This window comes from Oncorhynchus masou, chromosome 11 (assembly GCF_036934945.1).
Source record: "Oncorhynchus masou masou isolate Uvic2021 chromosome 11, UVic_Omas_1.1, whole genome shotgun sequence".
Taxonomy (NCBI): domain Eukaryota; kingdom Metazoa; phylum Chordata; class Actinopteri; order Salmoniformes; family Salmonidae; genus Oncorhynchus; species Oncorhynchus masou.
Window position 1 is genome coordinate 20785116 of NC_088222.1, and position 17218 is coordinate 20802333.

Below are 17218 nucleotides of genomic sequence, written 5' to 3' on the forward strand. Positions count from 1 at the left end.
TCCAGAGCACATTGTTCCAGTAGTTTTGGTCCTGTCTTGATATTATTTTTCTTCCTTCCTGACTGCCCATGTAGGCCAACTTTGTGCAGTCTCTGACAGTTGACTCATGTACTTCGATATTGATTGTGGCACGAGAGGCCTGTAGATCCCTTGATGTTACCTTAGGGTTCTTAGAGACTTCTATGAGCATCTTTCAGTCAGCTCTTGGGCTGAATTTGGTAGAATGACCTGTCCTAGGTAGATTGCCAGTGGTCTGGAATTTTCTTCATTTGTAGATCTGTTGGACAGTGGAACAATGTACTTTGAATTGCTTGGAAATGGATTTGTAACCTCTCACGGGCATCAACAATCTTTCTTCTGAGGGTCTTTTGATCTTTACATGATGTGTTATCACACACCCATAAGGTTATGACCAAACCAGACCAAGTTTATAATCTTTATGGAAGGCTGGACCCTCCCAAGGTACTCTTCAATGATTTCATAATCATTTGCACCTGTTTTGATGCACCTGCTCCTGGTTTTAGCCATTTTAGGTGATGGTAAAAGGTAGGGGTGTACACTTTTTTTCTGGATAAGGAAATTGCATTTTTGTTTATTTTAATTGCATAACATTTTCAAAGTAACATTTTTGTGTGATTTGTTAAATTGGTTTACCTTTATCAATGAATGTGGTTGGAATTTTGCTAAAATATCCGTGTCCAAATATGTAAAATAAATATAATATATATATATATATATATATATATATATATATATATTAATACTTTCCAAGGAGTGTACTTACTTTTTCACAAGACTATATTGGAAACGATGTATGTATTGGAATTATCATTATGCTAACGTTGCATATCTTATTAACTAGCAACAACTACTTACATTGGTTTTACTCGTTGCATACACAAGTGACCTCGACCTCTCCAAAACATTTACTGTAGTTGTGTGGATGTTATCAGTGTACAGTAGAAATCCTAGCAAAGGGTAGCAATGTAGAAAGCGGCGGAAGTAACTGCTACTGGCTATGGTTGCTGCTGCTAGTTGGTTTGGCGCCGGTGGAGGGAGTTATTCCTGCAGCAGTTCTTCCGGTCGGCATTTTGTTCTGCGAGAGAAGGGGGATAGTCTGAGTGGATCCCTTTTTATCACCGCGTCAATAGCGTTCCTGTTTTTCACATTGGATTGTTTTCCGAAACCAGTCGGAATTTGCACTCACTTTCTGCTGGGGTAGGGAAACCGGTGCAAGTACCGGTTATGGGAACGTTTGCCCCCTTTAAGCATAGATGTTTGCAGTGAGAAGGAAGACGAACGAACCCTCCCGACCCGGATTATTGTTGTTATATTATTACTGGTACTCGGAGGAGCTGTTAGAGCGATAGAACGGAGAGGGAGCTAGAGACACGGTTCGAACCACTTTGCAACCATTTCTTTTTATCAACACATCCAGAGGTAAATATGATTGCATAAAATAGATTTAGGAGCATCATCACAAAACAATTCCGATCGGCTACACGGGTGTTGTTAATATTCAGTGAACCAGGTTAGATGCTATGGAATGCACCGATAGGTCATTTCTCCCTTTATTTTGCTTATTGCCTTGTATCCGCTCATAGGCGTCGGGTCGGGGTTACGCTTCCTCAGGCAAGTCCGAGGTTCAGTTAGCAAGCTAATAGGCCGACGTAGGCCATTGAGACGGTGAAAATAAAATCATTTTCTGCACGAGCAATCATGATAACAAACCAAAAGGGATGGCCTTACAGTGGCTAAGGAACGACTGTGTGGGCGAGTCAAAGCAAGCATGGTTTCGGTTGCAGTCTCGGTAGTTAGCTAACGTTAGCTAGCCACAGCTAACTTTTGTTAGCTATCTAGCGAGGTTTGGAATATTATAGCTAGCTAGGTGCGTAACCCAACGAGGTAGTAGTTAGCTATTTAGACAAAACTAACAAATGCAACTACACGATTTTCTCATTAGTTTAATGTTTGCTGACGTTTATGGTGGAGCCAGATGTGCTGAGAAATAGGCGTTTAGCTAGTTATCTAGTGACTAATGCTACACACTAGCTAGTGCTAGGAGATTTTTTGCAAAGATGGCAACTAAACTGGTTGAAACGTTTGCCTAACAAGACGGGCAAGCTTCCTTTTCAGTTTAGAGGCTACCAAATTGTACACATTCAGCATAATTTACATTCACTTATACAATTATAGATGCAGCTTTATTTACCAAGTTATCTAGTTACAATTTATCAGATGGAATCATCACATACACCACAGATATTTAACATGTCTTGTCTCGTTGATAACATGTTAAATATACCTATATCCATTCCCTCTGCACTGGATTGGTTACTTCAAACAGTTGATTAATTTGTTTCCATGGAAATTAGCAACATATCAATGTAGATATTCATCTAACTTAATAAAGAATATACATATAGGTACATTGCTTGCAAATCTTGAACGATCTTCAGGAAAAAGGATGTGCACCACTGGGTTCTTGTAAACACAAAGTTTGATGATAAGAAAGTTGCTGAAATACGTTGGACCCTAATTGGTTTTGGGCTGTGCAATTAGTAACCTACTGGCTACTGTATCCGATGAACGTTACTGTGTTGCCAGAGAGGGAGAGACAGATGTGCTGCTATGTTGTCAAACCGAGCAGCAGTGTAAAATCAAGAGTCTGTCCGTGATCATGAATCCTGCTTGCCTTCAAACGGTTCTCAACCATCTGGGTGATCAACGGCATGTCATATTGATCATAGCGTCCAGATATAGCTAGATGAGCTAACTATAACTATGTACCTAGCTGGTTTTACTCAAGGAGTGAGTCTCAGTTGCTAACAATGGTTAGCCTCCTGGCTAGCAAATTATGCTTAGAAGGCCCACACTGGATCAATCCCAATACCCCCCCCCCTTAGCCCTCCCCCTCGTTTGAGTGCCCCTTGTTAGGGGAGTGTCCCTCAAATAGAGCAACTAGTGGTAGGGAGAGATAAATAACCCTATTGCATGAGACATCACTCACCAACAGCAGAAGCCACCGAAGGATAGCCTACCACGCAGTTCATTGATGAGAAGCTTTGTGTTTTTCTCACAATGCCTGTACTGGCGGCAGTAATAGCTTAATTTATATTTCTCATGCAGCAAATACGTACTTAACATATGAGAACTGCAAAACAACAATGTGCCCGTAATGTACCCATGCTCTGGCTGTAGTTCAATGTAGAATAGTACTGAAGCAGCAGGATTTAGGATTAAGGACACTTTATTGGTCACACAAGGTCCAACCAAAATGTTACTTCTGCTTTTAACACAACCCCTCCGAAAGTCACACATGCATACATGTATTGTTTTTTTTGTAGTGGTGCGGGGGGCTGCCACACTGGGCGCTTGTTCTTATAGGGGTTAAGTGCCTTGCTCAAGGGCACAACAGCAGACAATGTTATCTTGGATTTGATACCAGCTACTCTCTGGTTACCAGCTCACTTCCCACCAATTCTACCTAATGCTCCTTTCCATAATAGCAGGTTGATATATAACGGACAAATTTCCTTCACGCTGTCATTTTCTGCAATTTCTTGGCAATTAATGTTGAGTTAATTAGCTACGTTACTTCAGCTGCAATTGCATGACAAATAATTTCAATCTAACGTTACTACTACAATAAAGAACAATGACACATCACATTTTTTTATTTTTATGAACAGCAAGGCAAGCTTACAAAATGGTTTATTAAATTTGCAGTAAAGTTCAATGCTTATCCACTGGTTTTCACAAGATTACAGGTTGGTTTGCTCAGTCCCTAAAGCATTAATCAACATGAATTACAATTCATACAAATGGCAAATGCCCATATAGCAAGCTAAATGTATAACTCGCTGGCTAATGTTAGTTGGTCAGATATCTTTTGAAATGGAAATGTACTTTTATTTTTTACTTAACACTTAACAAGTAAGCATTTCACTCTATTAACAAATCCATCAGAACTAACTAACCTGCTCCGGGGCATTCTAACTCCACTTACCCTGAATGAAATGGCTGAGCCACGAGTTGAGGACCAATGAAATCAGATCCCTAGTGTCATCATCCTGTTAATTTGAGGGGGAAAACTGATTAAATATTTAATCAAGCGTTTTTGTGTGCAAAAATTGTAATGTTAAAATATATCACATGACACATTTTGGAATGACAATGCATTTTAAACTTCACGCAAAGTAACACTTTTGTATGACGTCATACAATTATTTTATCGATGGGAGTGGGGAAAAAGGTGGTTGTGCATTGATAAGCACACCAAAGTTGGAATTAATGATAAGTAATGAAATGAAGACGGCACTTCTAAAAGCCTATTTCACACCTTAGCCTGCTGAATTTGCAAGATAACTTTTCTTTCATTTTGGAACAAATTAAAATGTGACACTGACTCGCCTTTGATGTTTCACCATTGTCTCAATGAAGAGTTCGGTGTTTGACAAGCCATGTGCCACACGCACGCACAGTTACCGGCAAATATCCACCATCGTAGTACGGTTGAAGCCTGAGCTGGAATGTGAAGCTAACTGAAGCTGGTTAGCTTTGGAAAACCCTGAGTAGATCTAGCTTGTCTTGTACGATACCCCTCTGGTATGACATCAACCCATACTGTTTCAAGTGCTAACTTTAGCATTTATGTCACAAATCAAATGCAAGTCTATATTAAAATGTTCACTCTTCATGTCCAAATCATCTCAAAGTATCTAAAAATTGATTGTGGAATGCAAAAATGCTAACCTTGGTACCATTGACTTGATTTGGATTTGTGCCGCAAATGCAAAAAAGTTAGCATTTAAAACACTGGCCAAGTAAACAACCACCCCATGGGGGGGGGTTATATCACCTAATAGCAAGAACTGCACCATTTAGTGATCAGATGGTTGTTGTTGCAGTGGAGGGTCTGTGGATGACTTTTGACCACATCTTTGGATTCCTCATGTCTTGCTCATTGTTTAAAAAAAGTTTGGTAATGCTTCCGGAATGCTTATCTGTTTCAAACAGAAACAATTTCAGAACAATCTGAGATGTTGGGTGTCATTGCATGCTGAAATTAAATGGAACGACCCAGCAACTCTCCAGGGTTGGATCACAGAGTTCAATGGCGTTTTGGGAATCGCTCAATAGAAAGCCTGCATCTCGATTCGCTTGGATGACCAAATAGTGGGCTGAAAGGGCACTACACCTCGCTGAAAGTTGAATTGGAATACCACTATGACACGCAGGATCATGCTAAAGGGGGGTATTGTGATTGAGCCACTATCTCATGTTAGGCATGAAAGAAATACCAAATAGTTTTGTAGCTACTGCTAGTTGGCTAATAAAGGTTGCGTGCACATGTTAGCTAAATTAACAACCTCATTATTAATCATGTTTATTGAGTAGCGTATGCAAATGATGGCAACGTTCACCCGTCTGTTACGCTGCCACGTATTTACAGAGAAGAGGACTAGTTTGACTTGCCGTTGTTAGTTAAATAGCCAGTGTAGCTACTTTTTCAATGTTATTTAATTCAGCTAGTACATTAGCTTCTTCTTGCATAACTAAGCTAAATGGCCCATTATCTGTGGAAAATATCATGGCTATCCCATATGACTGATTTAGTTTACCGTGTTGGATTCTCATTGACCAACACATTTTAGCCTACACATACAAGCTGCAGGTATGCTATATTCATGGAAAATGTACTTGTATTAACATATCTATCAAAATACAATGGCAATGTCTGAATGTTACTGCTTGAGTGGTGGTTATTGACCGGAAAGAAACACCTTAAAGTAATAGTATAGCTATAGTAGCTACCTGCAAATGCAGTTAGGGAGCAATTCAAGGAAAGTGTTTTCAAGAAGACCCTGCTGCTCCAGAGGAATTGCCTTCTTTCTTTCAACCAGATAATCCTTTGTGCTGCTTGCTCGTCCACCCTCTTACCCAACCTCTTACTCAACCAGCACAGCCCCAGAGTGACCATAAGCATTTGAGTCCAGAAAGGGGTGGCAGTTTTCATTTAAGCACGCATTGGCGCACACCTCTTTCTAGGATTGTCAAGGAACTACCCCAGTAACCACTGATAACAGAGCTGTACCATGTTACGTCATCTAGGCCTATTGCTATGTGTTGCCGATCCTTGTCTCTACTGTCAATCTCGTGTTGATCATGCTATAGTGGGATAATTACTCCTCTGGTTGTCTTCTCTTCTGAAAGTGGCTTCAAGGAAAATAGTTGTGAATGATAATGAGGTGTTCAGTCCAAATGCAAAAGGTTTGGGAAAATTCTTTAAATGCACTACAGTTCAGTCCTGATGAAAAAAAACATACATCTGCATGTATTTTGAATGGGTTGCTTTGATGACACCCCTGAAACTTTTCAGGGCAAGCACCACCAGTACTATGCACATGCATGTCTGCAAAAGTGTTGTACTAATAGTGTGTTTGCTCTGCCATTCATCGACCACTTTCCCCATGTGTACAACAAGTAGCCTTTTTTACTCAGTTTCACTACTCTTTACTCTGTGAAATCCCCTCAGCCCTGGCTGAATTATAGTGTCTAATTAATGTAAACCCATTTGTTCATCTCTGTCTACTGATGATTCTTGCTCCTCTTGATTCTGTTTTTGCCAAGGCTTTGGTTTAAAGGGATAGTTCTGGATTTTGGCAATGAAGTCCATGATCTACTTTCTGAGTCCGACAAACCCGTGGATACCATTTATGTGTCTGTGTCCAGAATGAAGGAAGTTAAGAGGTAGTTTAGTGTGCCAATGCTAACTATCCCTTTAACATGCTCTAGCACCTCTGAGGACAGTGTTGCATATTGAGGAGCGTTGTGTGATATTGTGAATAAGGGCATTGCCGGTGGCTGTTCTAATGAAGTCCTCTCTGTTCTGCAGCGGTCGGGAGATGTGAGGAACAGTTGGAGGGCGACGACATTGAGCAACCTGTGCATCGACACGACCCCCACACCCCTATCTTCAGCATGAATGGGGATATGCCTCATGTTCCCATCACTACTCTTGCTGGGATCGCTAGCCTTACTGACTGTAAGTATTACACTGCCACTCACACATTAACTGATATACAGTGCATTCGGAAAGTTAACTGATTTCCTTATATGAACTCCGTAAAATCTTGGAAATTGTTGCATGTTGTGTTTATTTTTGTTCAGTATATTATGAAAGGTACAGTGCATTCAGAAAGTATTCAGACTTTCAGTATTCCACATTTGGTTACGTTACATCCTTCTCCTGAAATGGATTACATGTGTGTGTGTGTCCATCAATCTACACACAATACCCCATAATGACAAAGCAAAAACAGGTCTTCAGAAATCTTTGCAAATGTATAGATAATAAACTGAAATATCACATTTACATAAGTATTCAGACCCTTTACTCAGTACTTTGTTGAAGCACCTTTGGTAGCGTTTACAGCCTTGAGTCTTTTTGGGTATGACGCTACATGCTTAGCACACCTGTATTTGGGGAGTTTCTCCCATTCTTCTTTGCAGATCCTCTCAAGCTCTGTCAAGTTGGATGGGGAGCGTCGCTGCACAGCTATTTTCAGGTCACTCCAGAGATGTTTGATTGGGTTCAAGTATGGGCTCTGGCTGGGCCACTTAAGGACATTCAGAGACTTGTCCCGAAATCACTCCTGCGTTGTCTTGGTTGTGTGCTTAAGGTTGTTTTCCTGTTATAAAGTGAACCTTCGCCCCAGTCTGAGGTCGGGAGCACTCTGGAGCAGGTTTTTATCAAGGATCTCTGTACTTTTCTCCGTTAATCTTTCCCTCAACCTTTACTAGTCTCCCAGACCCTGCCGCTGAAAAACTTCCCCACAGCATGATGCTGCCACCACCATACTTCACTGTAGGGATGGTGCCAGGTTTCCTCCAGACGTGACGATTGGCATTTAGGACAACGTTTTTCATGGTCTGAGAGTCCTTGAGGTGCCTTTTGGCAAACTCCAAGTGGGGAGTCATGTGCCTTTTTACTGAGGAGTGACTTCCGTCTTGCCACTCTACCATAATGCCCTGATTGGTGGAGTGCTGCAAAGATGGTGGTCCTTCTGGAAGGTTCTCCTATCTCCACAGAGGAACCCTGGAGCTCTGTCAGAGTGACCATCACGTTCTTGATCACCTCCCTGACCAAGGCCCTTATCCCCCGATTGCTCACTTTGGCCGGGTGGCCAGCTCTAGGAAGAGTCTTGGTGGTTCCGAACGTCATCCATTTAAGAATGATGGAGGCCACTGTATTCTTGGGGATCTTCAATGCTGCAGACATTTTTTGGTACCCTTTCTCAGATCTGTGCCTCGACACAATCCTGTCTCGGAGCTCTATGGACAATTCCTTCAACCTCATGGCTGGGTTTATTCAATGACATGTACTGTCAACTGTGGGACCTTATAGACTGGTGTGTGCCTTTCCAAATGATGTCCAATCAATTGAATTGGAAACATCTCTCATGATCAATGGAACCAGGATTTACCTGAGCTCAATTTCGAGTCTCATATTTGCAAACATTGCTAAACCAGTTTTCGCTTTGTCATTATGGGTTATTTTGTGTAGATTGATTAGGGGAAAAAAATATTTAATCCATTTTAGAATAAGGCAGCCACGTAACAACATTTGGAAAAGGGGAACGGGTCTGAATATTTTCCAAATCAAGGCAGCTAAATTTTTAACAAAGGTTCTACTTACGGGTACCTCGAAAGCAAGTGAAAAGATGTTAGCAGGGCCAGGCTATTTTTCAGGACTGCGTCTACTGACATTTAGACCAGCTGCAATCTTTGATGGTACATTGGTAAAGTACATTGGCCGTGGTATCAGACTATACCACGGGCATGACAAAATATTTATTTTTACTGCTCTAATTACGTTCGTATCTAGTTTATAATAGCAATAATGCTCCTCTGGGGTTTGTGACATATGGGCAACATACCAATGCTACGGGCTGTGTCCAGACTCTCAGCTTGCGTCATGCCTAAGAACAGCTCTTAGCTGTGGTATATTGGCCATATACCACATCTCAGGCCTTATTGTATAGCATGGCTTACACTACTTCAAAGGTAAAAACTAAGACATATTTATCTACAACCTTATGAGGCTAAACATAGTCAGGTTTCAGGGGAGATCTATTGACAGCATGGGAGTCGTCAATTCAACCATTCTAGGAATATTTATAATGTTGTCAGAATTACACGGACTGATGAATAGCTGGGAATCCCAGTTTTCCAACAGTCAGATTTTTCTTATCTACCAATATTGAGCATTTGAGAGGAGGTTTTACAAATGTAATTATCAATGGTTAATTAACGCATCCATTCATCAATTCACAAAAAGTTTTTTTTAGGACATCTGACATGACAATGACATTAATAGATGCTAAACGGTAGGCTGTCATTGTAAATAAGAATTTGTTCTGAACTGACTTGCCTAGTTAAATAAAGAATAATGGTTAAATAGGCCTACCAAGAAAACTAGTCAGGCTACATGATATGTTTTGCATTGGCTATCTATTGTAGTTAGTCTGTCTATCATTATTTTATAGGCTAGGCTACCTGTTACTACAGTGTCTCTCTTTCTCCTAGGCCTGGGCACGAACGCAGATTCACGACTTTTCTGGGGTTTTCATGATCGTACGAACTCGAAAAATAAGCTAGAACTGGGAAAATAACTCCTTACTGTCACAGAATATCAATATATGGACTCGCGGCTTTGCTTTTTGTGATCTTTTTATTTTTTTACTTGTCCATTCGAACAATTTAAAATTATATATTTTTTTGTCTGACTTTTTATTTAATTTTATTTTTTTACTTGTCCTGCCCTGTATAGTTTGCAAAGTTATAGTATATACAAAGCTGTTTTCCAAATGTATACAATCCTCTAAAAAAAAGTCAGGAAAGTTCATTTCTTGGTATTTAGATAATTCATTTACCAAGTTGGCAAGATTGAATTTAGCTTGTTTTTATTGCACTTTTGTTTCCTGTTGTAATAAAACATGAATGTTCTCTACATGAATATTGCGGTCTTGATATTTAGGACCCACTATTATTGATGGTACTTTTCAATAGTCTTTGCTTTAGAGTGACATGGGTAGTGTAATGTGATGTATAGTGCCGATAGATAGTATCCACCGGTGCACATTTTGTTGCCTTAGTGCTTGGACTTTCAATGCAATAAATTACTCCTTGGCTAAGTGTCAAAGTCTGGATGGCAATTTCTCTTGACTACAATTCCAGGTAAATGTTCTGTGCTAGTTATCCAATCGCTTAGGTAGCTTGAATACAAATATGATCTCTGACAAAGAGCCATGAGGCTGAAACATTGGCACAAAATATACAAGTGACTTTGCAAGTACTGTGTGTGAGAACATCTTTTCTTTTAATTATTCTTTGATGTTTCCTATCCACCTGCTATGCAATCCCAAGAAGTGCATTTCAGTTTTACAGGGGTTGCATTAGAGTTCAGAAATCTGCATTTTCAAAAGGCTGACCGCCCTAAAAAAAATATATAAAATGCCCATTTGTGAATTCTCATCCGTGTGAAGTGCAACTGAATCACAAAAATAGTATTATTCCGAGCAGAAATTATAATAATCATTTTAGATCTGCGTTTACAAAAAGCAGCAATATATTTCTTAGGTGTTTTTATAAAAAAAAACATGCATGGAAAAATGTAGAATTCTGCATTAACGCAACCCCTGCTTGTAGGTTATTGTTCTGCCAAAGGGTGCATTTCTCTCCAGGTGTTAGGTCTTTAGCAGACGGAAGCAGGATTTCCTCTATTGTTCATGCTTAAAACCTATGGATTGTTTTATGCAGTGATGTGTAGTGTTGGATTTACCCCTAACCTAATACTTTAACCCTAACCTAATACTTTAACCTAAACAATATCGGGGAGGAGCTGGGATGTTGATCCATCCATGAACTATTTTTCCCATCTCAGGTGTTTTATTAGTCACCCAGACAGCTATCAGGCTAAAGCGCATATCAAAGTCCAAAATTCGCCACATTCAAATCAATAGGGGCTGTGTACGTGGAGCGGCATTGGTTGGGAATTTTAGGGGGGTGCGCGACGGGGGCTGTACACGGATGGTGGTCTCTAAGCTGCGTAGCCATATCACAACGTGGGGCTGTATCATCTCAGCTCCGGCCTCTGAATTATGTGTAACCGGTCTGCTCTTCCTCTTTGCAGTGTTAAACCAGCTGCCCCTGCCATCCCCTCTCCCCGCCACCACCACTAAGAGTCTGCTGTTCAATGGGAGGATTGCGGAGGAAGTCAACTGTCTGCTGGCCTGCCGGGATGAGAACCTGGTGTCCCAGCTGGCTCATAGCCTCAACCAGGTTTCCACAGAGCACATGTGAGTACCCTCATCACCGCACGTCTTTCAACGCTAGGGGTCACAACCGCTGATAAGAGTGTGAGCTGTTGTCTCTTATTATGAGCCACAGTTGCATTAGTTGATTCCCCCCTCCATTGCAGAGAGCTGAAGGACAACCTGGGCAGTGATGACCCGGAGGGAGACGTGCCTGTGCTGCTGCAGACAGTGCTGTCTAGGAACCCCAACATCTTCAGGGAGAAAAGTAAGTTAGCCCAATACTGGGTTCAGGATGGTAAGGAGAGAGTGCCTCTGACTCTGCATTGGAGCACAGTGTATGGCCTAACACAGCGCTGACTGTGTCTCTGCCTCTTAGGGCCTTGATTTGTTGTCCTCAGTAACATTTTCTGGGTCTAATGTGTTTTGTGAGTCAAAACTGCTTCTTGAGGTGTTGCAAGGCAAGCTTTGCTGTCTTTATCATTTTTAGAGTTGGCGCTGTACTTGTAGCTTCAAGAGAGTTCGTAGTGGATTTAGTTGGCATCTTGATTGCCTTGAGTATACTTGATAGACATTTAATTGCTTTGTGAAATATAGCACTGTTGGGCAGTAGGGTTGGACAATGTCAACCTTTAACCTATCGTGATTATGTACTCATAAAGCATTGTGATATACGGTGGTATGGCCCCTTATTGGCCAACCAAAATGTATATAAAATATAAAAGAAACATCTGCTAAAACCACCATTGGGCTAATAGCACGAAATTGGATGGTACTATTTAGGGCTGGGAATTGCCAGAGACCTCATTATACGTTTTGTCATGATACTTAGGTGGCGATATGTATTGTAATTGTCACGATTCTAAACTCAGCAAAAAAAGAAACATCCCCTTTTCAGGACCCTGTCTTTCAAAGATCATTTGTAAAAATCCAAATAACTTCATAGATCTTCATTGTAAAGGGTTTAAACACTGTTTCCCATATTGTTCAATGAACCATAAACAATTAATGAACATGCACCTGTGGAACAGTTGTTAAAGACACTAACAGTTTACAGACAGTAGGCAATTAAGGTCACAGTTATGAAAGCTTAGGACACTAAAGAGGCCTTTTTACTGACTCTGAAAAACACCAAAAGACCAGGGTCCCTGCTCATCTGCGTGAACGTGCCTTAGGCATGCTGCAAGGAGGCATGAGGACTGCAGATGTGGTCAGGGCAAGAAATTGCAATGTCCGTACAGTGAGACGCCTAAGACAGCGCTACAGGGAGGCAGGAAGACCACATGTAACAACACCTGCACAGGATCGGTACATCCGAACATCACACCTGCGGGACAGGTACAGGATGGCAACAACAACTACCCGAGTTACACTAGGAACGCACAATTCATCCATCAGTGCTCAGACTGTCCGCAATAGGCTGAGAGAGGCTGGAAGGGGGCTTGTAGCCTTACCAGACATCAGTGACAACAACGTCACCTATGGACACAACCCACCGTTGCTGGATCAGACAGGACTGGCAAAAAGTTCTCTCACTGATGAGTCGCGGTTTTGTCTCACCGGGAGTGGTGGTTGGATTCACGTTTATCGTCGACGGAATGAGCGTTACACCGAGGCCTGTACTCTGGAGTGGGATTGATTTGGAGGTGGAGGGTCCATCATGGTCTGGGGCGGTATGTCACAACATCATCACCGCTGTGCGTTACAGGGAAGACATCCTCTTCCCTCATGTGGTATCCTTCCTGCAGGCTCATACTGACATGACCCTCCAGCATGACAATGCCACCAGCCATACTGCTCATTCTGTGAGTGATTCCCGACAAGACAGGAATGTCAGTGTTCTGCCATGGCTAGCGAAGAGCCTGGATCTCAATCCCATTGAGCACATCTGGGACCTGTTGGATCGGAGGATGAGGGCTAGGGCCATTCCCCCCAGAAATGTCTGGGAACTTGCAGGTGCCTTGGTGGAAGAGTGGGGTAACATCTCACAGCAAGGACAGGCAAATCTGGTGCAGTCCACGAGGAGGAGATGCACTGCAGTGCTTAATGCAGCTGGTGGCCACACCAGATACTGACTTACTTTTGATTTGGACCCCTCCCCCTTTTGTTCAGGACATTATTCAATTTCTGTTCGTCACATGTCTGTGGAACTTGTTTAGTTTGTCTCAGTTGTTGAATCTTATGTTCATACAAATATTTACACATGTTAAGTTTGCTGAAAATAAACGCAGTTGACAGTGAAAGGACGTTTATTTTTTTGTTGAGTTTATATGTATTGCGGTTTTATAGTAATTTGATGTTCCAAACATTGCTACCGATATGTCTGCTGCAGAGAGACGAGAGAGCATGAGAAAATTAGTTTTGATCAGTCATTGAATTTAAAGTCCTGAAAACATGTTGGCTCACTATTTAGAAAGAAGATGGGAGAAAAATCTATAGGATGAAAAATACTGGAGTTTCAGTGCAGGTACAGCCAACTAGCACTAGCTAATGTTAAAGTAAAACTATTTATATATATATTTATATATATACTTTCCCCCCCTTCAGTATCAATATTATTTTTTTACCTCTATCACTACAACAACTGGAAGAATCATGATGAAAGATAATGTTGTTGAAAGCCTAGGCAGAGCCACATGATGGAGCAAAGTAACAGTCAACAAACAGTACAGTAGTGAGTTAGGTTTTATATCTACCGTCTTCAGATCTAGATAATGGCTTCATTTGCCTCATCCTCCTGTCTTAAGGGTGTGTAGCATAAATGTAATCAAATTGAACATATGGATTTGCATTAGTATATGAATTAAAAGTCCCAATGCAAAGTTACACCTCACTTTTCATTTCTCGAGTTATGACATAAGTCTGTTCAGAATTCTGAAGACATGTCGGAAAATGTTTTTCCGAGGTCTGGTGTAATATGGAGGACCCGACAAGCCACCATATTCCCTATAACGTAAACTCCAAGAGCAATAACTTCAAATGAAAACAATTTTTTAGCCAAGTTAGCATCAAATACTTGAATTTATTGTAACAAATCAATTTGCAAGTTTGCTAGCCCACTAACGTTAGTCCTAGTAGTCTGCTAACGTTAGCCCTACTAGCCTGAGTCAGCCAGTTGCTATCAACACCTAGTTTACAGCTACATTCAAGTAAACTAATGTTTTGTAAAAACATAACGTCATCTAACCAGTTATCAAAGATTATTAGCTGGCTAAGATAACTGCATATAGCTAACTAGCTATTAGCCTATCCAGCCAGGGAGAGTCAGTGAGGGAAATCATATAGCTATAATGAGAAAAATCCCAAGTACATTTGATGTCAGTCATCTAGTGCGCTAGCACTAAGCCAAGGGGGAAAATGTTACAAAACTTGCATAGCCTACTTCACAGAGAACATGTCAAAGTTGACAAAACAAAAAGAACAGACAAGGTACTGCATACACAATTAGAGCAAGCCGCTATGATTTTCTTTCGTTTTGAGCCCAACCTGTTAGCCTGCCGTGCTAACAGGTTCCCACTAGATAACACAGCCACAAAGTATGTGAACCGCATGAGGATGCTAACGTTGGCCAGCTTGAGCTAGCATATGAACTAACATATGACGTTGAGAAATAGCACTTTGTGGGTAGTTCAGAAGATATCCGGAAATAAGTTAAGAAATATCTAATAACCCAAAAACATAACTATGTTTGTAGTTAAATCAAATCCAATGAAATTGTATTTCTTACATGCGCTGATTACAACATGTGTAGATCTTGCCGTGAAATGATTTCTTACAAGCCCTTAACCAACAATGCAGTTCAAGTAATAGAGTTAAGAAAATATTTACTAAATCAACTTTTATTGGTTACATATGCTAAACATGTGTATGTTATTGCGGGTGTAGCGAAAAGCTTGTACCACTAAAGTAAAATTACAATAACGAGTCTATATACAGGGTGTACCAGGTCAGGATGCGGGAGTACAGGTTAGTCGAGGTAATTTGTACATGTAGGTAGGGATAAAGTGACTATGCAGAGATAATATACAGCGAGTAGCAGCTGTGTAAAAACAAAGGGGGGTCAATGTAAATAGTCCGGGTGGCCATTTGATCAACTGTTCAGCAGTCTTATGGCTTGGTGGTAGAAGCTGTTAAGGAGCCTTTTGGACCTAGACTTGGTGCTCCGGTACTGCTTGCAGTGCGGTAGCAGAGAGAACAGTCTATGACATTAGGTGACTGGAGTCTTTGTCAATTTTTTTGGGCCTTCCTCTGATACCTCCTAGTATATAGGTCCTGGATGGCAGGAAGCCTGGCTGTACTGGGCTGTACACACTACCCTCTGTAGCGCCTTACGGTCTGATCCCGAGCAGTTGCAGCCTAGTGGTTAGAGCGTTGGACGAGCAACCGGAAGGTTGCAAGTTCAAACCCCTGAGCTGACAAGGTACAAATCTGTCGTTCTGACCCTGAACAGGCAGTTAACCCACTGTTCCGAGGCCGTCATTGAAAATAAGAATTTGTTCTTAACTGACTTGCCTGGTTAAATAAAGGTAAAAACAAAAATACCAGGCGGTGATGCAACCTTTTTGAGGATCTGGGGACCTGTGCCAAATCTTTTCAGTCTCCTGAAAGGGAAAAGGTGTTGTCGTGCCCTCTCCACGACTTTCTTGGTGTGTTTAGACCATGATAGTTTGATGATGTGGACACCAAGGAACTTAACTCTCGACCCGCTCCACTATAGCGCCGATAATGTTCGGCCCTCCTTTTCCTGTAGTCCACGATCAGCTCCTTTGTCTTTCTCACATTAAGGTAATCACATTATGACTACAACTAAGTTACCATGTCTTTGACCACACTGTGTGCTATTGTTTGTCCTACTTCTCATAAAGTTGTGATTGAAAATACCTTAGGCCTATAGATTGTTCTTTTTGAAAGTGGCAACTTTAGGACAACAGTACAGTTTTGGGGAAATTAGGATAATGTTCATAACTTTAATTTTTCCTAAAGCTTTTATGATAGGCCTTGTCGGAGGCTGCTGAGGAGAGGACGGTTCATAATAATGGCCGGAACGGAGTACAATGGAATGGCATCAAACACATGGATACCACCGATTCCGCTCCAGATATTACCACAAGCCTGTCCTCCCCAATTAAGGTGCCATCAACCTCCTGTGGTAGGAGGATAGGTTATCAGCCTAAGTTTTTAAACAGCTAGGCACAAGATAGTTCAGTGTCCGTAAAAAATAAATGAATAGCCTAGCTTTACACTATAGGCAAAGGCTCATGCATCCATAAACAATATTTTTTAATTGAACATTTTGTGCTGCTTTGTTGGAATTCTCTGCTCTGTCTACTAAACATGAAAGAGTGGGCTATATTCCTTGGCCAAGTCAAATCAAATGGGGATTGGGACAAAAAGGGAAATTAAGCTTTTAAAATAACAAGCCGGAGAACAGACTGTCCACTGCAAAAGGCCCATCATCATCTGATATTGGAGAGGTGAGAGCGAGAGAAAAAATAGGTTATTTCCATGTAAAAGGACCCATGAGCACGTGAAGGTAAAAGGAGCATGTCAAATGAAAGCTAATAGTGTATATTTTGGAAAATTAAGGCATAGATGCATGTTTTAACATGCATGTTTTTGCATTTAAAAAAAATTAGGCTTAAGTAAAGGCTTTGATTTCTGGATAAACAGATGGAAAAGGGGTCTTAGAAAACATCTACCAGAAAATCTATTAAAAGGTATCACAAATGCATCAAAACACAATGATGTTGACATAAAGACCCCTGCCAACTAATATCAACACATATTTAGTTTTGGAGAAATTGTTTACCATCTGTAAGTTTAATGCTGCAATATGTAACTTTTTGGGTGACCTGACCAAATGTATATATCTTTAAGGTATTTTCTCTCCCTGATGAGGA

The 17218-nt window shown here is 41.0% G+C and overlaps 1 protein-coding gene across 5 annotated transcripts in view; it reads left to right on the forward strand.

The window, feature by feature from the left end:
• The first annotated feature begins 1074 nt into the window (after nucleotides 1-1074).
• LOC135548302 (nipped-B-like protein) overlaps nucleotides 1075-17218 on the forward strand; it is a 61623-nt gene continuing 45479 nt past the window's right edge. For 4 of the 5 annotated variants that reach the window (XM_064977757.1, XM_064977759.1, XM_064977760.1 and 1 more), the window contains exons 1-4: nucleotides 1075-1440; nucleotides 6899-7048; nucleotides 11198-11363; nucleotides 11486-11586. In XM_064977757.1, the coding sequence (XP_064833829.1) occupies nucleotides 6985-7048; nucleotides 11198-11363; nucleotides 11486-11586 (331 nt within the window). In that variant the 5' untranslated portion in view covers nucleotides 1075-1440; nucleotides 6899-6984. Of the gene's footprint in view, nucleotides 1441-6585; nucleotides 6754-6898; nucleotides 7049-11197; nucleotides 11364-11485; nucleotides 11587-17218 lie in introns of those variants that run through there. The other variant, XM_064977758.1, reaches the window with a different exon arrangement.